The 27,228-nt window shown below is 42.2% G+C and overlaps 1 protein-coding gene across 1 annotated transcript in view; it reads right to left on the bottom strand.

Moving 5' to 3' along the window:
• MSH2 (mutS homolog 2) overlaps positions 1-27,228 on the bottom strand; it is a 231,687-nt gene that overhangs the window by 143,127 nt on the left and 61,332 nt on the right. The window contains exon 7 of the mRNA XM_029593377.1: positions 20,484-20,683. Coding sequence (XP_029449237.1) covers positions 20,484-20,683 — 200 coding nt within the window. The remainder of the gene's footprint in view (positions 1-20,483; positions 20,684-27,228) is intronic.

Here is a 27,228-nt window from a genome sequence, read left to right as displayed (position 1 = left end):
ACACAATTTAATATTGTTTATACAAAATAATCACATATTGTAAATTCTTCAAATGTATAACAAACAGGATTTATGTTTACTTAAAACTAGTGAAGTCATGTCTTTATAAAAAATAAATAATAAAATATATTTAGAATTTAAAGCTGTATATATTCAATACAATTCTAAATATATTTTATTATTTATTTTTTATAAAGACATGACTTCACTAGTTTTAAGTAAACATAAATCCTGTTTGTTGTTGAAAGTGAACTTCTATCATTATTTAAATTTATAAGTATATGAAGTTAACTTAACCATATATAGAGTATACCTTAGTAAAAGACATTTATGTGTTTTAATTACCCTAGGTTATATTGGTAACTATATGGTGAATCTTGGATTAAGAATGACTTTTATACATTTGAAGAATTTACAATATGTGATTATTATTTTGTATAAACAATATTAAATTGTGTTTTTGTTTAGTGTTATTGCAACAATCAATACACAGATTGATATATTGACTCTTACTGCAGTAAGAGTATGTTTACAGTATAAAGGTAATTATCTCCTTTCTTTACATTTATATATAATTTGCTATTTTGTAATATGGTTTGCATAGGTATGAGAAATCGATAAGTATATCTCTAAGATTTTGGTATACAATATAAAAATGTTTAAATATATATGTCATAAATAGATGTCTTTACATCTTTATGATTGTTCATATTATGAAATGTATTTCTCTATGCCTTTGGTTTAGATATGGATGTTGTAAGAAAATGTTTTTTATGATAGATATTTTGGGACTCCATATAATAATGTTTACCAGAAGTTCTTTGTGATATATTTTAAAAAAATATTTATTGTTTTTTAACCTTTTAGCCCCTGATGCAGCCTTGTTGGCGAAACTCAGTTCGAGTCGGGCACCTCTAATAAAATCTTCCACTGTGTAAGGTAGTCCCTTTGTTGTTTTCTGCTGGAAAGTTCTTCAGGACTAGAGAGCACTGCACGATCAGACCTCAGTGAAACCGGCAAAGCAGGAGGCCGCTCAGTAAGAAGCGCTGCTCTCCTCCTGCTAACAGGGTGGTTGGGGGAAGGGGAGGAGGAGAGAAAAGCAAGAATGTGTGGGGGGAGAGGCCCTACACACCTTCCCCCCAGGGCAGCCCTGTACGTGCCACATCATTTTATTTTATTTTTATAGATAGTCTATATGGTGCCACCAGCTGCTAACAGACTTATTGAGGCATAAACTTTGGAGGACAACGGCCACTTCATTAGATAGATCCAGATGATGCATTTGATGAAGTGGACTTGTCCTTGAAAGCATATTCCTCAATAAATCTGTTAGTCCATAAAGTGCACCAGCCTCTGTGCTGTATTTATTACAGAGTAACATGGCTTCTGGCAACAGATTCCATGTCTTATTTGTGTGCTGAGGGGAAAAATACTTCTTACGATTGGTTTTAAATCTTACGATTATTAGTTTTATGTAGTGTCCCCTAGTCCCAGTGCTATTTGAATGAGTAAACATCTGTGGCACCCCTACAGATTGGCCACTAGATGTCACTATGTCCCTATTCAGAATTCTGATATCAATGAGCTTTCCATCTCCCATCAGCCCCTCCCACCTGGAGGGTTGTGGTTGGATGCCTCAACTTTGTTTAGCCCAGTCATTTTAGATTGCCATGTGATGAGATTCAGAAAGCCTCCACACAGTGAGGATGTTTAGATTTTACTCTCTCGTGAGGTCTCCTAGCCTCACCCTGAATTTTCAGTTTGACGTGATACCTCATCGTGCACTCCCTGCCAGAGCGCCCTTCTCTTACTAATTTACAGAGAGAGATTTACACATCTGATTCCCTTTTGGGGGAAAAAGGACTCATCCAGAGGACTGAAGTACTGTGAACCCACTCTAAACCCTAGGTCAGGCAAGCACCAATGCCAGATCCTGCTGAGAGACAGTCATGGACGAAGATGTATCCAGCTTTACCTTTAGAAGTATGTTTTGGACATTGGCTGTATGGGGAGGTTTTTTCTGATCCACTCCTCCCCATGGGGAAGCAGTGCTGGCAAGGTCTGATCCCCTTCTGGCTTTTCCCAAGAGAAGTCCCCAAGGATGAAAGAGCAAGATCGGGAGATCCCAATCGGATCTCCAACTCTTGGGACCAAGACGGGCTGGGTGTCCAGGAGAGATATGGAGTCAGGTAGCACTGTTTTGCTGTGAAGAGTGGGACCCCCTCCAAAAGGAATCTCGGTTAACACAATTAAAATCACCATGGAAGCTCTACCCAGATGCCTTAATAAAAGGACACCTACCTACAGAGAAATACACATGTACCTACAAGTCAGATGTAACTTCAACATTCTGGACAAATAGACTTTAATTTGATTACCACCAATCAGTAAATTTTATTTTAACATCCAGAACCTGGTTCTGTTTGATTTGTCCCCGCATCTCATTCCATGGGATGTATCTACTATCTAAACATGCTGAAAACAAGACACCATGGTCCGGGCCATAAGTGAGAGCTTCCCTCCCATAAAAAGACTCCACCTTGGGATAGAGAGGCAAGCACGGAAATTAACTGCTAGCCAGAGCAGCCCTGAAGAAAACAAATATCTTTATGTCCTTGGGACTTAACACCCCCCCCCCCCCAGTAAGGGTTACATAACCATTCTCTATTTACCCATTCTACCCCACTCATGATTTTAAAATCTCAACCTCTTTTCCAATTTAGAGACCCCTAATCTATTTATCCTCTCTCCATAAGGGAGCTTTTCCATCCCCTTTATCATTTTTGTCACTCTTCTCTGTACCTTTTCTATGTCAACTATTTTTTTTGAGATGGGGCCACCAGAACTGCACACAGAACTCAAGGAAATTGGAAGACCATGAAGGACTCTGTTAAATGCCTTCTGAAAATTCAAACACACTATTATCAACCAGCTCACCTATGTCCGCATGTCTATTAACACCTTCAAAAAAAATCTAGTAAATTGGTAAGGCAAGACTTCCCTTTGCAAAATCCATGTTGATGCTTCCCTATTAAACATGTCTATCTATGTGGTCAGTAATTTTGTTTTAAGAATACTGCACAGTCTATTTTGAGGACTAAAGATTTTGTTCATTTGGCTGCTATGTTTTATTGCCCTGTGGTGGTCTACGACTCATTCGTATTTTACTGCCGATTCCCCAGCAGAATAAATAAATAAATTGATTGCAAGTTGGAGCCACCAAACCTATGTGTGGACTAACGTTATCTGATCTCAAGGTCTGAGTCTGAGATTCTGGGTCTGACGAGAAAAGTTGAAGAGTATGGCCAGATTTTACTTAGGGAGGCAGTCAGGTGTTACAGAAGGGAAATCAGTTTTTCACTCTTCTCCTGCCCCCTACGAGACCCTCATTCCCTCTGAGCCCAGTACATTGCATCAGCTACGCCACCATTTTTTGAACCCATAGACAAGGTGCCAGGTGTCTTAGTTTATGTGCCCCTGCTGGAGGTTCCACATAGAAACCCACAAGTCATTTTCAATTATCCATAGTAAACGTACCAGCCCTGGTCTGAAGCCATGGATTGGCTTAGAGGTAGGAAGAAACACTTGCATATCACTAAGGCCTTTGAAAAATCTGAATATGCAAAATGGTGATTGAAGATTACAACTTACATGCACTTTAAGGATCTCGGTGGGGGGGAGCATGCAGCAACCATCACTGTGTCTGGGCCTGAACTTGGTATTTCTGAACATACTGTATACTTACACAAACATCCTTAGCAACAAAAAAAAAAACGTTCCCGCCATTGCCTGTGGTTTACTACCACAGGGTGGGAAACTTGAAACTTTTACTCAAACTACATCCACTGGAATTCATTGCCAGGAGATGTGGTTTCAGCAGTTAGTGTTACTGGGTTCAAAAAAGGTTTGGATAAGTTCCTAGAGGATAAATCCATAAACTGCTATTAAGTAATAAGCAATAGTAGCTTGTGATCTATCTAATGTTTGGGATCTTGCCAGGTACTTGTGACTTGGATTGGCCACTGTTGGAAACAGGATACTGGGCTTGATTGGACCTTCGGTCTGACCCAGTATGGCATTTCTTATGTTCTTATGAGAAATAAGGCTGATGAAAGGTTATGCAACAGTAGGAAAAACTGTTAGGAGGATACAGATTTGAGAGACAAAACCAGTCTTGAAACTTGGCCATGAAAACAACAGTGTGGTTGTGCTTTCAAGGTGGACAGAAAACACTAAGACTTTACTACAGATTGCTACTCAGTTCAGGAAACCTGCACGTGGTCAGACACACTAAGCACTGTCCACACTAATGATGTCTCTTCTTTATTTCTCATGGTGGGAAAAAAAAAAAATAGAAAACTCCTCCGCATGGAGGCTTTAAGATTAACAGACTATTTTCTTGTTTGCGATCAAGAGTATCAAATAGAAGTTACTACTTTAAAGCATAACCTCATTCCATATGGAAAAATGAATCACATTTTAATGCATCATCTCCAGTAACTACCATTTTACCTTCACCTCTCCCCTCCCCCTCCCCCAGACAGTTTTTTCTGCTCTGCTCAGCAATAAAACCATTATACTTTAATTTTTAATAAAATGGTTTAGCGCAGCACTTGGACACCTCCTGAATTGAGTAACCTTGAGGACTAAAATACACTACCTTGACTTTGCTTTGCCAGCTCTTATGCTGTTATAGGTGACCATGAGATTAACCTAAATATGCCTTTAAAAAGCTTTTTCACAATTATACTCCACTTTCTCGCTACATATTCTACACCTCTGTTGTACTACTGTTTAAAACATTAGTATTAGATCTTTAACACTTTGTTGTGAATTTTCATCAAAGATCTAATATAGTGTCTAGCTGTTAAAAGCAGGTCAGGAAGATCTGTTTTGTAAGTTTGCCCGCTGGTTCACTAATCAACTATGGGCAAATGCAAGGCTGAGGCCCAGGTACTTCCTCCAAAACTCGGTCGTGCCCCAGGGCTGTTCCAGACTTCCTGGCTCATTCAGTGCAGCCATCCAGGCATGTTAACAGAATCTCGCACTAAAGAGAGTCTGTTATTATTATTATTATTATTTATTTGCTTTTATATACCGATATTCATTGGGATATATCACATCGGTTTACATGTTAACGTGGAGAAATAGTAAGACGAACGTGTCTTATTATTTTTACATGGTAACGGAGGCAAATCAACAGTTGTCTCTGTTGTCTCTCTTATCCCCAAATCACACAACAGCCCAGAGATGCCAGCAGAAGCACCGTGCGCTCATTACAGATAGATGCTGTGGCAACCTCCAAAGAGTTTAGTGGAAAAAATATGTGGTCTAGCGGGCACAGAGATTACTTCTATGGCTTTTTGTTTCACTGTAACAAAGGCTTCTCGCCGGGCTCATCTACCAATGCTTTTCAAAGATGGAGGGAAGTTGGGTTAACTAGATTGGAGCAGGTGTGGGATGGCAAAGGAGCTCTCTCCTTTACGAATTTGGGGCAAACATTTTTACTTCCGTCTGGTGATATATTCCCTTATTTGCAGTGCGTGCATTTTATGCATCACAAAGAAATAAATGGAGATCTTGTTAAGGGCAAAACAATTTTTGAGGGGCTATGCGATCAGGCAGAAAAACTAGCCAGAGTTATATCCAAGAAATATGCTATTTTGAATGGGGAACTATTTCAGAAACTGTCTCATAGTGGCATGAGAAAAAGACTTGGATATGCAGTTGGAAAAGATAAGTTGGGATACTTTTGGTGGGAGTTCTCCTTGGTAGTCGCATATTGGGATACAGTTTGGGAAATAAAGCAGATTATGGGAATAAAAATTCCTAGAGACCCTAAGATTATTCTACTGATTTTGAGGCAGATCCCCAACTACAATCTCTGGTAGGGTAAATTATCATTGCAGCTAGGTGTAAATTGGCTAGCTGGTGGAGAAAGATTCTACTTCCTCCGGAAGCAAAGCTCTGCTTCCAAGTCAGAAAAAACACATTTTATGGAAAGACTTACTGCAATCAGATGAGACACACTGGGGAAGTTTGAACAGATGTGGGCTTCATGGGTGGCATGGAAGTCTAATCAGTACTGCTTATGGTTTTCTTTGTGATGATTTTTGTATGCTGAAGTGTCTTACTATTGCTTTATTTTGCGGATTCTTCTGCAGCAAACTCTGTGGGTAGGGGGAAGGATTGGGCATTGAGAATTTGCGTTATCATATGAATGTATTTCATAAGATGGCTTATTTGTTGTTGTATCATGAGAACTGTTGAAATGGCGTTATATATATATATATATGTCCAGACACCAAAGACTCCTCTGTCTTAAGAGAGAGACCTTGGGGTGATAGTGTCTAACGACCTGAAGTCGACGAAGCAGTGTGACATGAAGCCAGAAGAATGCTGGGCTGCATAGAGAGAGGAATATCGAGCAAGAAAAGGGAAGTGATAATCCTCTGTATAGGTTCTTGGTGAGGCCTCACCTGGAGTACTGTGTTCAGTTCTAGAGACTGAATCTCAAAGGAGACAGACAGGATGGAGGCAGTCCAGAGAAGGGCGACCAAAATGGTGGGTGGTCTCCATCAAATGACTTATGAGGAGAGGTTGAGGAACCTGAATATGTATACCCTGGAGGAGAGGAGGAGCAGGGGTGATATGATACAGACCTTCAGATACTTGAAAGGTTTTAATGATCCGTGGTCATCAACAAACCTTTTCCATTGGAAACAATTTAGTAGACCTAGGGGTCACGATTTGAAACTCCAGGGAGGAAGACTTAGAACCAATGTCAGGAAATATTTCTTCACTGAGAAGGTGGTGGATGCCTGGAATGCCCTTCCGGAGGAAGTGGTAAAGACTAAAACTGTGAAGGATTTCAAAGGGGCATTGGATAAACACTGTGGATCCCTAAAAGGCTAGAGGATGGGAATAAATAAAGCTAAGCCAGCATGGAGCAGCAGTTACTACCCTTAAGAGAAACATGGGGGTAACCTGCACGGAGCGGCAGTTACTTCCATGGGAAGCTTGTTGGGCAGACTAAATGGACCATTTTGGTCTTTTTCTGCCGTCATTACTATGTTAATAAATTTCAAATTAAAAAAAAGAAAAAATAAAGTGTCCTAGTGATTAGAATACTGGGCACAGAACTAGGAAGCCAGGGTGCAAATCCTGCTTCTCCAACGGACACTTCCTGTGACCTTGAGCAAGTCATTTTGTCTCCTATTACCCTCAGGTACCCACTTAGATTGTAAGCTCTTTGGGGAAAGAGACTTATCACACCTGAATCCTTATAGGCATTGAAAAGCGCTCTGTACATCCAGTAGCGCAACAGAGGTAACAAGTATCAGGATTCAGCACCTAGTGGGGGATCAAGTGGTCGCCTTCCCCCATAGTTATGTTGTTGATTAATGCTAGAAGGCAGCCCCAAGACTTCGTGTTCAGTGGAGTGAAGGAAATAGAACTGCAGCTTGTAGGTCAAAGTGACGAGACACCCCATCTAGTTGGAGCCACAAGTAGAAATGTGTTAATCCAGGCAGTCAACGTTTTCAGGTAGATAAGAACACAGAAACTGTTAATAAAAACATAATAGTTCACCTTAGAGTCTATCCGACAGCCATTGTATCTATGGAGAAGTCTATTTCTTTAAGAATTGATAAGGTATATGGAAGTACAACTGAGTTGCAAGATCACGAACACAAAGAGCACACTCTGAAGGTGCAGGGTGACAAGGCAGTGGAATTACCTGCTGGCATCCTGCTGTAAACTGTCTTGATTAAAAGACAAAATCTCAGTACATCAGAAACAGTAGGCCTTGGAGAATCAGGGAAGGTGCCTAAATTTGAGATTCTTGAACTTTCCAAAGGGTCCCACTGGTATCCCCTGAAAGAATAGTCAGAATATATTCCTGAGATTTTAAAGGTCCTAGTGTAATCTTTCCCCCATTAACCAGAGGGAAGGATTCCACTATGATCCATCTGCCCACATGGAAAGAGTAGTAACGGGAGGTAGAAGAGGCAGCAGAGAGGGGACCACCTGTCTGTGGACAGTCAATCTCACCAAAATATTGAAATGATCAAATGAGATGCAGGAAACCTGAGCTACTCTCTTGGTCACCCTCACTCTGATAAAAAAATTGGACCTTAAAGCAATTTTTCAATATAAAGAAGTATTTTTTTATAAGCCAAAGAATATAGACCTTTCTGGACTTATGTAAGATAACACAAGACATAAATCATTTCTTTCCTTACAAAAAGAAGCTCACTTCCTTTTACATTGCCCCTGTAAATGTATGTTAAAATTGTAAGGTAACATTTACATTTTATATAAGCCAGAAGAGTTACAGGATTTTCTAATTGGGAAGGTAGAAGGTAGACTGGGGTAAGGGGAGAACACTTACTAGTCTTGTATTGTGTACCATTCATGTGTATGTATGAAGTTATAAACTCTTCAACTGTTTTTTCTTTTTTTAAACTTTATTAGGGATTCAGAACTCCAACAATACCCCAAAATCAAGTCACCATCTTACATGAGCATAGAAACATAGGAAACAGTGGCAAATAAAAACCAAAATGGCTCATCCTGTCTGCCCAATAAGATGTTCAGAGCTGTAACAGATGCTCCATGTAGGTTAACCTCATACAAAAAAGGTACCACTGGTTACCTCAGTGTTTCATTTCCATCCTCTTGCTACTGGAAGTCTTCTGTGTTTTTCCCCATGACCTTTTGAAATCCACCACTGTTTTTGTCTTCACTACCTATTCAAGGAGGATATTTGAGGCATCTACCAATCTTTCCATAAAAATGTATTTCCCAATGTTGTTCTCGAGTGTACCACCTTGACAACAGGATGTCAGTGCTAACAAAAACCTGCACGCCACCCCGTGGAGTTGGGTTTCCACTACATGGGTTTCTTCTCTGTTATTTTATTCTCTTGAATTCTATATTATAAGACTGAAGGTGACCCCGCATGGAGTAATGCATGCCGGAGCATGCTCGATGAGTCACAGTCAAAGTCTAGTCTCTTTGAAATAGCTTTTCCGTACTGGGCTTCTTTTGAAGATGTCACCAATGTGTGAGGACTGACATCCTGCTGTCCTCTGAGAACACATGTTACAGGTAAGCAACTTTGCTATATGATATAGACTTTTAAATACCTGAAAGGTATTAAAAAATGGACAAGAAACAAACCTTTCAGGTATTTAAAAGTCTATATCATATAGCAGAGTTGCTTACCTGTAACATGTGTTCTCAGAGGACAGCAGGATGTCAGTCCTCACACATTGGTGACATCTTCAAAAGAAGCCCAGTACGGAAAAGCTATTTCAAAGAGACTAGACTTTGACTGTGACTCATCGAGCATGCTCCGGCATGCATTACTCCATGCGGGGTCACCTTCAGTCTTATAATATAGAATTCAAGAGAATAAAATAACAGAGAAGAAACCCATGTAGTGAAAACCTAACTCCACGGGGTGGCGTGCAGGTTTTTGTTAGCACTGACATCCTGTTGTCCTCTGAGAACACCTGTCACAGACAAGCAACTCTGCTTTCTCCAAGGACAAGCAGGATGGCAGTCCTCATACATGGGTGAATCCCTAGCTACAGGCTGCTCCCCAACATAAAAGGGGACCAACAAAACAACAGCTAATGGGAACAACAATTAGTTTTGTTGGTAATGAGGGAGAGGCAGCCTGAACACAAACAACGGGCCCTAGGCAGGAACAGAGTTGGATTCTACACCTCAAACAAGTTCCAAAGGACAGACTGGCCAAATCTGCTGTCATTTCGGACATCCCTATCCAAACAATGTGATATAAATGTGTGGAGAGAATTCCACATCGTAGCTCTACAGATCTCCTCCATGGGAACTGTTCATAAGTGGGCCACCGACACTGCTATGACTATGACAGAGTAAGCCTTGATATGGCCCCCAAGATGCAATCCCGCCTGGGTATAACAGAAGGAGATGCAGTCTGCTAGCCAATTAGAAAGAATCTGTTTGGCAACTGCGATACTCAATTTATTCCCATCAAAAGAAACAAAAAAAGTTGGTTGGATTATTTCTAGGATTCTGTCTGATCCAGATAGAAAGCTAAGGCTCTTTTGCAATCCAAATTGTGCAGGGCTTGTTCGCCTTGGTGTAAATGGAGTCTGGGAAAGGAATTTGGCAGGACAATGGACTAATTAAAATGGAAGTTTGACACCACCTTAGGCAGGAACCTAGGGTGTGACTTCACCAACCTATTACAAAAAACTTTAGTGTAAGATGGATAAGTCACTAAGGCCTGGAGCTCACTAACCCTGCGTGTTGAAGTGACCACCACCAAAAATATGGCCTTCTAGGTCAGATACTTCAGGTCAGAAGAGCACAGCAGCTCAAAAGGAGCTTTCATCAGCTAAGCTAACACCACAATGAGGTACCAAGACACAGCAGGAGGCCTTAGGGGAGGCTTAAACTAAAGCAGGCGCCACATGAAACATACAACTAGGCTGTTCAGAGATGGGTGTACCATCTACACCACAGTGGTATGCACTAATTGCACTTAGATGAACTCATCAAGCCAGCCTCCGATAAGTGTAGAAGGTAATTAAGCAGTTTTTGTGAGGCATAGGAAAACTGATCTAGGGCCTTCTCCTCACACCACACGGTAAACCTCCTCCACTTCAGGCCACAGGACTTTCTAGTGGAAGTCTTTCTGGAAGCCACCAGAACCCGAGACATCTTCCGAGAGTTCGAGCGGTTGAAATATTAGCCTCTCAACATCCAGACTGTAAGCGACAGGGCCTGGAAGTTGGGGTGTCGCAACCTGCCTTGATCCTGTGTGATGAGATCTGGGGAAAACCCCAGTCTCATCGGTTTCCTGAGGAATGGAAACCAGATCCGTCTTGGCCAATGAGGGGCTTTGGGGATCATAGTCCCTTTGTCCTTGCGAAGCTTCAAGAGAATCCTCGCTACCAGTGGATCTGGAGGATACGCATATAGAAGACCCTCTCCCCAGGGCCAGGCAAGGGCATCTGAGGCTGGTTTGCTGCATGTCCTGTATAGGAAGAACTGAGGAACCTTCCTGTTCCAAGGCACTGTGAAAAGATCCATATCCGGGCTTCCCCAGAGGTAGAAGATCCGATTTGCTACCCTTGGTCTAGAGATCATTCATGGGATCTGAAAGTGTGACTCAGTCTGTCCGCTATCATGTTCTCCATTCTGGCCAGGTATATAGCCTGTACCTCCCTGCTTGTTGACATATCACATTGCTACTTGATTGTCTGTTTGGATTAGGACAATTTTGTTGGACAATCTCTGAAAGCCCATACCACGTACCTGATTGCCCGGAGCTCCAGAAAACTGATTTGATAAAGACATTCCTAGGCAGACCATAGACCCTAAATATTGAGTCCATTTACATGAGCTCCCCAATCCCGGGTGGACTCATCTGTGGTGAAGACAATTTGGGTAGGAGGACTTTGAAAGGGGATCTCCCAATCCAGATTTAAATTACTCACCATCAGGACAAAGAGTCCCAGAGAGACACGGTGACTCAGATGTGATCCTGGAGGTTCTGTGTGGCCTGATGCAACTGTGACCTCAGGGTCTACTGGGCCTTTCGCATATGTAAATGTGCCAAGGGAGTGACATGAACTATCATGACCATATGGCCCAACAGCCTCAACGTGTGCCAAGCCTATACCTGCTGGTTCTGTTGAATCCCTGTCGCGATAGTCATCAGATTGATGGCTGTTGAGGCAGGAAGGCCTTGCCTGAGCTGTGTCTAGCAGGGCTCCAATAAAGTCCAATTGAGGTGACGGGCTGAGATGGGACTTGGGGTAGTTGATGACAAACCCTAGTGTCTCCAACACCCAAATGGTCGTGCACATGGACTTGTTGGCCCCTGCCTGTGATGTGTTCTTGACCAGTCAATCATCCAGATACGGAAAACCGTGAACTCCCAGTTTGTAAATGTGCGCTGCCACCACGGCCAAGCAATACGTAAACACGTGTGGGGCTGACATGAGCCCAAACAGCAGCACTCGATACTGTAAGTGCTGTCTTTCCACCAAGAATTGTAGATACCTCTGGTGACTTGGAAAGATCTCGATATGTGTGTACGTGTCTTTCACATCTAGGAAGCACAGCCAGTCCCCTTTTTGCAAGAAAGGGATCAAGGTGTCCAGGGAAACCATCTTGAACTTTTCCTTTTTGATGAATTTGTTCAAGGCCTTCAGGCCTGCCATCTTTGCCCTGGTGGAATGGGTTTGACCACTGTGGCCTTAAGAGGGCAGAGAGCTCTGCTATTAGTACCTCCTGACGTGTCTCCGGACCCCAAAATGGGCTTGGGGGCAATTTGGTGGGGCATCCAATAAGTTCAATCACTGTCCTTGGAGAATGATGGAAAGAACCCACTGGGGTCTGAAGTCACACTGGGCCACCGGTTCACAAAGAACTGTAGCCTTCCTCTGACCAGCAGATCCATCGCCCCAGGTAAGGGCAACTGGGCTATGCTCCTTGCAAGCCAGTCAAAACTCCATCCCAGGAGTTGACTGAGGTGCCGGCTGGGGCTTCAGGGCCCTTTGTTGCCTGGGATGGGCACGAGCCCTGGTGTTGCTGATGGGAGCGAGAGAATGGAGAATAGTACCTCCTCAGGTGGAAGGAGGACTTCCTTGCCCTGATCTCCTAGATGAGGATGGCAGGTCCGAAGTGCTGGGGGAGAGCTGCTGAAAGGTTGCATGGTAGTCCCGGATTTGGGCACCATGTCCTTCACCCTATCTCTGAAGAGATTCTTTTCCGTGCACGGCACATCAGCAAGTTGTTCCTACACTTCTTTTCTGATATCAGAGGTCCACAGCCATGCGAGCCTGCGGTTGCCAATGCCCACTACAGAGATCCACGATGCAGTCTCAAAATCATAGATTGAGCGGACCTCATGTTTTCCATATTCCAGGCCCTAATGCACTAGTGACAGAAGATGTCTCACTGCTGCTGAGGTAATTGCTCACAACATCCTGCACCATTTTCCAAATGTACCGCATATACTGGCTCATGTAGAGCTGGTAGGCAGCTATGTCAATAATAAGCATAGCGCCCTGTAACACCTTACTCCCAAGAGCATCCATCACTCTGTGATCTTTCCCCAAGGATGCCGAGGAATGGGACTGAGAGCACTTAGCCTTCTTGAGAGCGGATTCAATGACCACCGATTGGTGGGGTAGCTGGTGACTAGCTGATGCTTGTCGAATCAGAGAGCCTTTTGGATGAGATATACCACGTCCACCTTCCTGTTCATGGGAAACAATGTCGGAAGGTGTTCCCACATCCTCAAGATTAACTCCACAAGGATCTCATTTCCCGAAACTGCCATGATCTCCTTAGGATGCTCCATGAAATGGAGGATATCAAGCATTTTGTGCCTAGTATCCTCTTCAGTCATTAACCGAAAGGGGATGGCCTCCGCCATAAAACAAACAAATCCTGCAAAGGAGAGGTCCTCCGGCAGGGACTTCCTCCGCTCCTCTGAAGGAGAAGGATCTGAGAGAAGACTATCAGAAGCATCGTCAGAGACCAAGGATGAGTCAACCCCCAGGGGTCACAGATGCCCTCATTCCCACTACCGTCGACAGAGGACGAAGCCCTAGGCGCTCAGCCTCCACCCAGTGATGTAAGCACTGGTGGAACTAGATGGGTGGCTCAGGCCCCAGTGTCTTCTCCAGTATCAGGGTAGTTTACACCTCCGAGGAACCGGGAATGATGACTGGATTGGCAGGTGGTGGCAGCATTGCCCCGGAGGGCATCAATATCACCCCAGAAACTGATGCCGGATGGGTCGGTAACACGACGATAAGCATGTGCAGGGATTCCAGCAGCAGCTCAGTACTGCAATGCAAAGGCTGTGTATTGTCTTCTAGATGGCCAGCTACACACTCCTCTCCAATTCCTCCTCTAACATCACCAATGCCAAAACAGCTAGGACGCTGGAGGTGTAACCAGATCCTCTTCGGAACCGAGAGGATGATCAGTGGGTGGCATCGGGACCGATGGAGTCTGTGGCATACTCCCGGCATTGATAGGGGGACTGGCTCTCCTTGCTACAGGGTTGCTTCAGAGGCATCACAGCATGAGCTAATGCATCCCTGTGCCTGGCCCCTTGCATTGTCGAGGACCAATGCCGATGCTTCTTCAGCTTCCCTCAGTGCTCGGCACGGTTCTGCCCTGGTGCCGAGGCAGACAAATCTGATGCCCTCAACCTGAAGGAATCTGAAGATGGTTGGTCTCTGACTTTCCTTTCAGCAGATGACCTTGACGGAACAGGCAGCCCTGCCAATTTCAAAGGTTCTGAGGTCCCTCGATGCCAATGCATTGGTCTTCTCCAATCCGAAGAGGCGTTCCATCTTGTCGAGCCAGATTTTACATCCCTTCAGGGCCATCCTGGCATACTTACTGCAACCCTGGATGTCATGCGATGAACCCAAAGCAGAGGACACATCTATCATGGGGGTCCATGATAGACATGATCCTCGCACACCTAGGGCACCGCTTAAAACTTGAAGTAGACATGTCATTGCCAAATAATAGGGATGCGAGATCGAAATTGATGGTAGCACCAATCGTAATTTCAGTATTCAGGTTGTCTGTCCAGTTTCTACTAGATGACGCCACTATTGACTCACTTGTACTTTTTGTTTTCCCAAATGGCATCATTAGTAGTATTTTTTTTCCTTTAGAAAACAGTTTAAAAATCTTGTTCCCTCGCAGCTAGAATTACAATACATTTTGTGGCCAGGCCATGTCTTGCTTGCAGGTATGCAAAAATTAAGTTTTAAGGATGTCAAATAGATCATTTAAATCACTAAAAGAAAACATTTCACAAATTTTTTACATCATTTTTTACTGCTTTGACTGCCTTCTGCTTCCTGGTATTAAAAAATAGGATTATGCAACCAGGGTGAGTAGGTTCTATTTTTGCCTCATATAGGCCCAGGCCATCTTTAGCAACTTAATCAACATATGTTTCTTCATTTTCACAGCTAATGAGTCCCCTGAGGTATGAAAAATATTAATAAGCAAGTATGGATTTAATAATTTAGTCTTCAAACAAACAGGCATATTTGCCTATACCATTAATCCAATTCATCGGGATGTGAAACTGACAGGCTATATTAAAGAGCTTTACATCTAGTAGATTGATATCACCTAAGATTTTTTTCCCTGAACAATTCTGTCATTTATTCACATTAAGCTGATATATTTTTTAAACTAATGCAGGAATACTAATTCCCAAATATTTGATTTCGTTCACAGCCCACTGAAAGAGAAATCACCTACCCAATTTTCTTTTGTGGACTGTTTTAATGACAGGGTTCAGATTTCTAGAAATTAATAACCAGCCCTACAAAAAAGCTAAATTTATTAGAGATCCACAGAATTGCTGAAATAGATTTGGTTGCTTCTGTGATAAAGAGTAGGATATCATTAACAAAGATTATATTTTAAAGTTTACTTTAGGGTAGACAACTCTGGTCCTCAAGTGCCACAAATAGGTCTTGTTTTCAAGATATCAAAATGAATATGGATGAGATGTATTTACATGAACTGCCTCCATTGTATGTAAATCTCTCTCATGATTATTCATTATGGATATCCAGAAAACCAGACCTGTTTGCAGCACTTGAGGAATGGAGTTACCTACGTCGGCTCTACTCCTACCTGTATTCTTTTAACATCTACTGCAGTCAATTTCACAGCCAGGAATTCACAAGTATTTCCTGATGTTGAATTTGAGTTGTTCCACTTGGAGTTTTTATTTCATGACCCCTAGTTCTGTTTACTTTTGGGATGATGCTGGGCCTGTGTAGAGACGCCGCTGGTAACCTGGTGCCGTGCACAGAGCAGACGTGGGGGGGAGGGGGGAAATCACTGTTACACTTACACATAGGGGCCCGGTATGAGGAGGCCTCCTGTTGTTGCTGTGCATCAGCACGAGACATTGGCTCGCATCAGAACGCCAGGTCATCAGCACGCCGTTGCCTCAGTGATGGCATCATCAGCCCAAAGTCATCTCTTTGCACCGCCATTGTGGCAATGACGTTGCCGAGCTGGAGTTGCAACACTACATGGTCACGTGCCAAGGGTAGGTGGTGTTAGGGGCTGCCCTAGACAAGTCAGGTGGGCGGTCCCGGCTGATGTGGGAAGCATCTTAATGCCCCACTGAGGAGGTCAAGGCGATGGGGGGTGGATACTGCAGCGCAAGGAGTGGCATTAGGTAGGTTGCAATTTTCCCATCCCTTTGCTCCTGCTCCCCGTGCTGTAAGGACGTGCTGCATTCGCTGGTCCAGTAAATTTCCCCCATCGGTGGTGATAGGCTTAAACAGGCTGAGTGAATTTGGCCAAATGTTTAAAAAAAAAAAAGAGAAGAGCAATTTGGCTAATCAGAAAAAAAAAAAGTTGTCAGATGTGCACAGTTGGGCAAATCATTGACCTGCCTTTCTTGCTTACTTGCAAGAGCTAGCTATGCTTGCATCCTTCGATCAGAAATCTGTCGCTCACTTCCGTCATAAGCTGCGAGGAGGGGCTGCCAATGTCAACTCTGCACCCCCCCCCCCCCGGGGAACTGGGAGATGCACAGCCCATGGCTCCCCTTGAGCAGGTGGGAAAACAGGATGGGCGCAGAGGCCAAAAGGGAGGCAGCTAGGGGCACTGCCTAGGTCCCTGGAATCAGCCAAACATGGACGTTGCAGCAGGGGGAGCAGGACCTGGGGACCAGCAGTGGGCAAGGTGCAGCCAGGGTCGATAGCAACCTTCACCCTCAGCAGTCGACCCTTCAGCCGGCCAGTTGGGCACAGGGGGATTTTCATCGACCCACATCGGCTGGCCCTCCCTGCCTGGGGGAGCTCAGACTGGGAGCTATCCCTCTCCTCCTTACACTTTGCCTCTTGGTCAGGCCCCCACATGGAGACCTGTTGAGGCTGTGTCCTTGGAATGGCAAAAGCCAGGACTGGCCCCAGAACGTCTTGTTTTTATTTGGCAAATCCTATGCAAGGCTGGCATTTTGGGGGTGCAACCCACTTGCTCGCATCCACAATCTCAGGGTTTTTAGTCATCTGCTCCAATTTAGCAAGGGGCACCTGCACATCCATCCACACAAGCTGAGGCCAGCCGCCTTTTGCTAGCCCCACCTGCAACACAGAGCGCAGTCCCTGTACCAGGCAGGGAAGTCTCACTGGAAGCTGAGCAGGCGCAGATGTCAAGAGCACCGGTGATGGTGGCAATCACGTCACCAGTTGAGGCAGTTCATGACACCTCAGCGGACCCAGCAGTGGCCGCACAGTTACTGGATGGTGAGTGTACTGCCGATTCAAATATTGTTGAAGCCTTCAACTACCCGGGCCCTTTGGCAGGGCATCCGAGCCGGGAAAAAAGGGGTCTGCTGTTTAAGAGGGGCAGTGCACGGTACCACTGGTATGCTGTACCTAGATGCGAGGGACTATCTGCCATCAGGGTCACTTGACCCCAGTTTGACAGTAGACTGGCTATCCTCTATGTGGGTTGTTGCCTTGAGTGTGACAGGCTGACCGGAGCACCCACTAGGAGCGAGCGCCTCTCACGAAGACAGGGTTTGCTTAGCAGCAGTGAGCCCCGGGGTCCAGAAGTGATGCACTGCCTGCCCAGTGATAGTATGCATGCTGGCTAGTAAGACATTGTTATGGCTCAAGTACATAGGTCATTACTGTAACCAGTATGTGTGTGTGAATAAAGCTGCAGTCAATTTATTCCTAAACACTTGCTTCTCAGTATGTGTGGTATTTACTGTGTACACAGCTTTAGCTGAACTCAAAAGCAATCTCTGGGGCCCTCCGCTTAACACTGTTCTCTCATCTGAGTAAGTTCCATTTACCATTACATGCTGTCTACTGTCAGTCAACCAGTTTGTAATCTACTCCAACACCTTGGCAACCCACTCCCAAGCTTCTCATTTTTATTCATAGGCTTCCTTTGCAGACCGTTATCAAAAACTTTGCTGAAATCCAAGTAGATCACATTGAGTGTTCTTCTTTGATCAAATTCTCTATTCACCTAAGCAAAAAAAACAACCATCAGATTTGTCTGATGGGACCTTCCACTGTGGAATCTATGCTGATTGTACATAATTCACTATCTTTTCTTTCAGCAGAGTCACCTGTAGTTTCCAGCTAAATCACTGCTACCACCTTTGTGATGAGGAACACAACCGCTGTTCTCCAATCTCACGGCATCACTTCCATTTCCAGGGATCTATTGACCAAGATTTTCATCTGACCCGCCAGCACATCTCTGAGCTCCCTCTGTATCCTGGGATGTACCTCATCCAGCCCCATGGCCTTGTCCACTTTGTTTGCCTAGCTCTTCCCATACATTCTCTTCTGTAAATGGGGAGGAGTTAGACTAAACTCATCTATAGTCTTGCCAACCAGCAATGGTCCTTTTCCAATGTCTTCTTTAGTGAACTCCGAACTGAAGTATTTGTTTAATATTTCTGCCATTTCTCTCTACACATTGCTCCTTATCGTCTTTCAATTTCACTATTATACTTTGGGCCTTCTTTCTTTCTCCATTATATCTGAAAAATGTTTCGTCACCTTGCTTTACACCTCTTTGGCAATTCTTTCTTCTACTTTCCTGATTTATTTTTTCAGCTCCCTCAGTTTCACCAGTATTCTTCCTTGTGTTCCTCTTTTTGGGATCCTTTATACTTCTTGAAAGCTGTTTTTTGTCTTTATTTTTCAGCCATCTCCTTTGAGAACCAAATTGGTTTCTTTTTCTTCTTACTTTTACTTACTTTTCCATCATATAGATTTGTTGCCTTTGTGATAGCTCGTTTTAATTTGGCCCACTGTTCCACTTCACCCATTTCCTCCCAGTCTTCTAGTTCCTCCTCCAGGTATGTCCCCATTTTGAAAAAATCTTGTATTTTTGAAATTCAAAAAACTCGTGTCTTCTTGTAACTTCTCTATATAATCTTTGTGATATCAAACCATACCATCTGATGATCACTGGTGCTCAGGTGGGCACCAACCCGGATATTAGAGACATTATCCCCATTAGTGAGCACTAGGTCGAGTACTTCACAAGTTGTTTCTAGTTTCGAGTCTTTGCCTATTAGCTATAAACTCTGTGTATGACTTAACACAGCAGAGCATTTACCTAAGATGTTAAAAACACGATTCTAGGTTAGTTGATTCTTCACACTCAGCCCCTGCACTTTAACCTGTTCCTTAAAGGCTTTCTGGGAGCTGGCTGCCTTCCTACTGGTGCAGTTTACCCGCAGGCACCTAGCCCTATTCAGGGCCTCGTCCTTCCTGACATATCTTAGGCCCCTCACCACTTTTTTTTGTTTTGTTTACTACAGTTGAAGCCTCCCTATGTTAAGTAAATAAATAATAATTGGCTTCTCAGTTCAACCTGCGTGAACTAAATGTCCCAGAAGGCTTTTTTGCCCAATGTGACCTTATTTCCTGTCAGCTCAGAACACTTATTGACTACATCTCCCAAAAGGGTCCTTTTAACTATGACCTCACCTCCTGCCTGGTCTTCAGTGTCCTCTCTCAGGTTCCTATAGTGGCAAACTGCTCTAAACTCAGTGACAGGCTCTACAACTTCTTATGGGTAGTTAAGAAGAAGGAAATGGGTTTTAGCTTAAAATATAGTGTGCTGTTTTACACAACAGAGGTGTTGTCATCTTGTGACTGATAATTCCTTTTTTATAAATTTGAATTAAAAAAAAAAAGACTAGCTGTCACAGTATTTAGTAAGTTTAATTAAAGCATTCAAAACACTGTTCAAACGCTGTAGCTGACTTAAAATCTTGAAAGAGGAAAGAAACAAGCTTGGGAATCTAACAGCCAAATTGCCACTAGAATGTAATATGCGTTACTATTCACCCTGGGGGAAAGGCAGTATGTTGCAGTCCTATTCATTATAGGTCTACCATGTCCAAGCACTTTCCAACAACAGTACTGAGCCACACTTGATCGGATGTCAATGCTACAAATTGTAAAAAAAATTACAGAACCTCATTGTGGCTTCAGAGATATATAGATTGTCAAAGAGCTAGAAGAACAAAACAGATAGCTAGGAAGAAGAGAACAGAAAAAGAACACGATCTGACAGTGCACTGCTCCAACTTCAGTCTCCTCCAGCATTGTCTTTAACAGTCTTTTAACGTAGAGGGCCCTACCTTACAACAAAAGTACAAGGCATCAACAAATTCATTTAAGAGACAGTTAGGTATAACTACTTTAGTGACTGTTGTATAAGATTTACTTCAGCGCACAATCTCCAATCATTATCCGTAAGGCTTGAACTAACTAGCAACCACTATAAAAACTGCTCTCTACTTATAACTGCCTTTAAAAAAAAAATAAAAAAAAAAATCAAAGAAATTTTGACATAATTTCTTATTCTTGTTTTTGATATAACAAGATCCACCATATAAGGGATAAGAAAAAAAAAGTATCCATTACCTTCATATTTTTCCAATGTTTGTACAACAATAGGTAGTTGGTTGATGGCCTGATATATTCTGTAGCAGTCTTGCAAATTTGCAGTTTGTCTCTGAAGTTTCTTTGCCAGACGATTGAAATCTGGGAAACGACGAAGGAGATCTTCTTGAAGACACTGCCTCAGCTCTGCATCTACCACAAAGGCCTCTACCAAGTTTAACCTACAGAAGAACAGTGAAAACAGTGAGACCTCGCTGGTTCACGTTGTGATGAAGTGAGTTTTACAGCAGAAAGGGTTTTCCTTAATGCAATACAAAATAAAATGTAATACCTATCACAGGGTTTAAAAGAGGACTGGATAATTTACTGGAGGAAAAATCCATAACACATTATTAAGCCAGGTAGACTAAAGCAAGCTAATGCTAGCCCTGGGAGCAAGTAAGAGGAATTACATGTAATTTATGGGCTCTGCCATGTGGATTGGTCACTCTCAGACACACAAGATGCTGCGCTCAATGGACCTTGTCTGACCAAGCATGACAATTCTTATGTTCTTTTTATGGGCAAGATCTCAACATGTATCTTAGTGGATTTTCATTAGTTAGGTTTTTTTTCTTCTTTTAATTCTCTTCTGATTTCCTTCAGAGAAGCAAAAGCAAGGTTTTATCTCCCAATCTATCAACTAAAACTCATTTTAGTTCAGAAAAATGTGAATCAAACTTTGGTTTTGTCTTAAGCTGTGAATGCTCAGACATTGTTTTATATTTTGCCTATTTCGTTATTTTCTCCCCTGCTCTGCCCATTCCCTCTCCAAATGGTATCCCAAGCAACTCTTCTGTTCAAGGGTTAGAGACGGACAGTGAAATGCTAAGAGAAATTAGGGAAGCTAACCACCTGGTAGTGCAGTAATAATGGGAGATTTCAATTACCTAATGGCAAAAAGTGTGGAAATCACAATATTATAAATAGTAGCCTAAGAAGGTGTCAGCAAGCCTGACGTTATATGTCCTTATTATAGACACTAACCGGTCTACTCAGTCATCTACCTTCATCATTTTTTAATTCTTTAATGCTTCAAAAATATTTTTTATAGAGCTTTTTTAAACTTTTAATTAAAATAGTCCTACATCCATGGATCTCAAGATGACTCAGAGATGAGAGCATGGCTAACCATTCAAACGGGACAGACGTCTCAACCATCTTGTCAACAGGAAGATTGGAGGAGCTGAAACCGAGGCTCATGTCTCTTTAATCTTCCTGTTGACAAGATGGTTGAGACGTCTGGTGGGACACAAAACTGTGGCTGAAACCCAAGGAAGGGTTACTGAAAAACATGCTGAAGTTGAGGGTAACACACAAATGCAACTTGTACTTCATCCTCCAGTGCCAGAAGAGCCATAGAAATGGCAGGGAAAATGTTATGGGTAATAACTGGAGGAACAAAATCAGCAGCATTTATCTGTATGCATGTCTGTCTCACACACACACACACACACACTATATGTATGTATATAACCCATAGTTGCAGAGATCAGTTCTCTTTTAGAGTAGTTGTCTAAATGTGGACTTGTTTCTAAACCAATCGTATATTCATGACACTACTCATCTTCTTCAGCACCTTAGATCAATTCCGGAATATGATGAGTCATGGTTTCTAGTAACGGCTGATATTTCAGCATTATACACAACATCCCTCAAATTGCAGCAATTACTATTGTCAGTCAAGCCCTGCAATCTCATCAGAAGTTTCTCAAGAACTTAGCCTCTATTGCTCTTACAAATTTTTTTTTTTTCAATTTCAATCAATGCAGTTGCTCCAAATTAAAAGCATGACCTTGGGTGTCACCGTGGCCTCCCCAGTGGCCTGTCTTTATTTATCTTCATTTGAATGTCAATGTGTCTACACTTCTTTTTGGAGATATATTAGAATTTGATTGAGAGTCATAGACAATATTTTCTTTAATTGGACATCCTCCCAGGAACATTTGTCTGAGTATTCGGAATGGTTAAATGCTCAAGATACCAATATACAGTTCACTTTTTACAGCAATCAGCAGAAAGTGTCATTTTTAGATTTTGTGGTTTATAATTGTGATGGCACCTTGAGCACAGCAATTTTCCACAAACCAGCTGACAAAAACATATTATTGTCGTTCTAAAGTCATCATCTTACTCCACCCATACCCCAGAAGTCCAAGGTATAATTTAAAATACTGGAACATTTTGTCACTAAATGATTCTTATAAAGAAAAACCTATTTTTGCCAATATGAGGTCCTGACCTTTTGGTCAGGACCTCCCAGATTTCAAAAGAGACCAACAGTAGACCTTTGGGACCGTTTCCTTGTGGAAACTGCATGGCGTGTACAAATACTGTACAACTCAAGCAGATTGATCATCCTATTTTGCCAATTAAACATTAGCTCAAGGGGCACTTTCTTTTAATTCTGCTCAAGTCATAGATGTGATTAGGTGCCCTTGTCTGAAAATGTATATAGGCAATGCCAAAAGGTCAATCAAGACACGTAGTATACAGCATTGCAGCTGTATTTGAACAAGGGAACTTGACGCATCGTTTGTTCAACATTGGCTGCGGGTGATCACATGATAAATCAGTTTGGATTTTTTGCAATCCAAATTAATCTCAAGAGAGGGGGCAATATTTCCTTCCAACTGCAGCGGAGAGAACAATATACATTTTCAAGTGGGACATGGTACAGCCCAAGGGATAAAACAAGGCAATTGAATGGAAGGCTTTTTATTAAATATTCAGGTGACAGGGAATGGTCCCCCTGACTCTAGGCAATAAAGTTGTTCCATTCATAGGGGGTAGTATGTATCGTGCATTTCCTGCAGGGGAAATGGATACACCTACCAGACAGAATTCCTGATAGGAATGTGAATACAGCTATGTCGTTTGCTTATAGAGGTTTCAGGAGTTAAAGATGTTTGAGTTTTAGTTGTAAAGTGGTTAAGCAGATTACACAGAAATAAAGAGGCTTTAATAAACACATTTTTGCTTTTGACTTTTGTAGTGGCAACATGCAGTATAAAGCGTGAAAGATCCAGAAGCGAAGTAAGATGTTAACAATATTGTAAAAGAAGAGAGATTTCATTTTAGGCTGTTCACTGCCCCGCAGGTTTGCATCCATAATAAAATTGTTTTAAAATTTGGTAGTTTGAAATATTTATTTTATTTTAGATATTTCTATATTGTCTTAACAATATGTAATTCACCAAAACTGTTTACAAAGGTAATTAACAAAAAATAATAAAACAAAATGAAATAAAATTGCATAGATTTCACAGTTTAAATCTCTGCATGAACATATAATTAGAAATATTTCTGTGAGTTTTTTTGCAGTAAAAATATTTGATGTAATTGTTATGGAGCCACACAAAAAAAAAAAAAAATAGAAGATTAAAGAGCAGCTTCTCTTGAGTTGTCGTCAGTTTAGGTTTCAACTTCAGTGCCTGAATGGAAAACCATGTTCCCTGATGAAGCTCTAATTTAGGGTGAAAGAGAGGCCTTTGCGAGATATTTGAGGATCTGAGTTAAAACACTTGTGATAAGTAAGCTGGAAGGACCACTGCAAAAGAGTTCTCTTAATGAACTGTGAGCCCTGATAACAGCATTTAAAGGGCCGGTTATCTATGATACAAACACTGTGTGATATAAACCTGTTACCCCCGCATAAAAGTGTTTTGGTAGCACTTTACATAAGTGAAATAGAAAGATAAGGCTTTATTTTATAGATATGTTATTAGGTTCTGAATGAGATGTGAATGCATTTAGAGTTATATTTGGTTTAAGTACAATTCATTTGGATAATACAGCTTTTTTGTGGGTATTATTGAATGTAAAAATTATAATAAAAATCTTTCTGCATGACGAAGGTGAGGGATTGTTGGTGGAAGAGCCTAGGTATACGTTGTTATTGTATGGAAGAGCCACCGGAGCCTCCTGTCTGTCATGACACAGACATGTCCAGTTAATTTAAAAAGCTACTGGAACGTTGTGCCATTGTGAAAGATTCATGTGTTTTCCTGTCCCCTCTTTCCCTTTGTTTTATAATGTGGACGAGATACTGGTGGGGTTTTCACTGCCTCCCCGGCCTAAGCACTTCTTTTGGCCATACGAGTCCTCTCAGTATTTTAACTGCCTGGTACTGCTGTGCCTCACAGTATTTTTTTTTTATTATTAATCTAGGTGTGCCTTGGCCTTCAAAAGATCAGGAAATGCTGTGATACATGAAGGCTTTTTTTGCTCCTCTGAACAAGCTCCACATTGTATTATTGGTTATAGTCCGGCGCAAACAAGTTCATCAACATATTGATGCGATAGCTCTGAAGTGAAGAATGCAGGAGAGCGGTGTGAATGCAAAGTCTGGGGAGAAGAAAAAAAACAAACCAAACAGTCATTCCTTATTCTTCTCAGACAATATTGCACTGCTTTCATCTTTATCACCATTCTCAAATTATATCTTTTCACCAAACGTAATTACCTAATTTTTCTCTTGCTCCAATTAACCCTCATCAATGTTTAAAGCGCTCACTAACATACATTTTCATTACTGCTGCAAGTCGGCTAACCCAGCACAGGAACGAATCAAATTAAAATGATGAAACAAGGGGGGATAAAGAAATAAAAAGGCATCAGGCCCTGTTAAATATCATTAAATTTCATTTACCAGCACGGAGGCTCTTGTGGTTCTAAAAAAAAGAAAAATCACAAGACGGGGGGGGGGGGGGGGCTCCATTTCCTTATCCACCCCCCACCCCTGCCTCTTTCACTGAGAGGGCGGTGACCACTCAGTCATACAGCGGAGATGGCAGGAGCCAAAACTGCCAGAACTCAAGCACACAATGGGACCTGAGAGGCAGGAAGGAGGGAGGGAGGGAGAAGACCACAGATCAAAGAAGAACTGTGGCAGCACTAGCGGGCAGCCACACAACTGGGGAGACTGCGTGCCTTATCGGCTGGCATCTTCTGTACCACATGAAAAATGAGCATTTGCAGGTTGCACACCCTCACTTCACTCTAGTACGAGGTTCAACCTCAATCTCCATGAAGATTTACAAGCTAGCTAAGTGTTTAGTTCATTCCAAGCAATTCAACTGGTTGAAACTCTGAAGATCAGTTTGCTATCTTGAAGAGTATTTATAAAAAATAAATAAAATAATAATAATAATATTAATAAAGCTGCTTATGTTGCACCGCTACAGGGATCCTTAAACTGGCCACTAGAATTGTTCACCATAGTCACCTGATTAACTTGCCCTGTCCAAAGGCTCATTGAGACAGATTTCTTAAATTGTGATAAATTTGCTGACTATTGTGAAAATAAGGTGAAGGATTTCCAGGATGCCTCAGGGCCATGCGCTCTCGATCCAGTTGCATTACCTAGAAAAGAAAGCGCAGTGTGGGTTGAGGGACAAGTTTAATTATTCAGCTTCCAATGAAACTGAGCAGATGCTACCCCTTTTAAAAAATTCATATTGTTCATTTGACTCCTGTCCCTCATGGGTTCTCTGGCAATTAAAGCAAGAATTCATAGAGTATTTGACCTCCTTGAAAAATCTTTCATTTTCTGAATATATTATCCTTAAGCAATTGAAAAATGGGAAAATGCATTTTCAGATCAGCCTCCTACCAGCCAATCCTCAGCTTCAGGATTTTTTGGATGAACTATAATACTGAAACAGTATTAGTCTCCGTCTATGATTCTTAATTATCTGGACAGGGGATATTCATGTATTATGATTTTTTGGGGATATATTAGACACTTTTGATATGGTTAAGCATGTGTTTTTATTGAATAGGCTTTCTGCCATCAGGATCAGTTGGTCAGCTGAATTGGTTGCAGAATTTATTTAACCCTTCGTAAGCAACTTGTTATCATTGATGACCATTCTTCCTCCTGTCGGTTGGTAACTGCTGGCCAAAGTCCCAAAAAGGTCAGCCCTTTCTTCCATATTATTTAGTGTCTGCATGCCACCTTTGTGTTATGTTTTCACCAAGTGGGAACTTGATTTTAAATTTTGATGATGATGATATTCAGATTCTTTGTCCAACAGCAAAGAATGATGCATACTCAGCAGGGCTTAATTTGTAGCCAGAAATGAAGTGCAGCTGTGGAGGGGGGTGAGATGGGCAGGGCCAGGGCTGACCTGTGCAAAGGGGCAGAACCAGGACCAGGTGCAATATCTCACACACACATACTCAAATCAACTGAACCAAATCACAGTGAACCTGGAAGATGTGGTAGACCTGACTGACAAACTAAAGAGTAGTAAATCACCTGGACCAGATGGTATACACCCCAGGGCTCTGAAAGAACTAAAAAAAATGAAATTTCAGACCTATTAGTAAAAATTTGTAAACTATCATTAAAATCATCCGATGTATCTGAAGACTGCAAGATGGCCAATATAACCCGATATTTAAAAAGGGATCCATGGGTGATTTGGGAAACTATAGACCAGTGAGCCTGATTTCAGTGCTGAGAAAAAGCATGGAAACTATTATAAAGAATAAATCACAAAACATTTAGATAGACATGGTTTGATGGGACACAGCCAGCAAGGATTTACCCAAGGGAAGTCTTGACTCACAAATCTCCTACATTTTTTTGAAGGGGTGAATAAACATGTGGACAAAGGTGAACTGGTAGATGTGGTGTATTTGGATTTTCAGAAGGCGTTCGACAAAGGTCCACATGAGAGGCTTCTAAGAAAGCTAAAAAGTCATGGGATAGGAGATGGTG

Source organism: Rhinatrema bivittatum, chromosome 3 (genome assembly GCF_901001135.1).
Source record: "Rhinatrema bivittatum chromosome 3, aRhiBiv1.1, whole genome shotgun sequence".
Classification (NCBI taxonomy): Eukaryota; Metazoa; Chordata; class Amphibia; order Gymnophiona; family Rhinatrematidae; genus Rhinatrema; species Rhinatrema bivittatum.
This window is presented reverse-complemented; position numbering and strand designations above follow the sequence as displayed.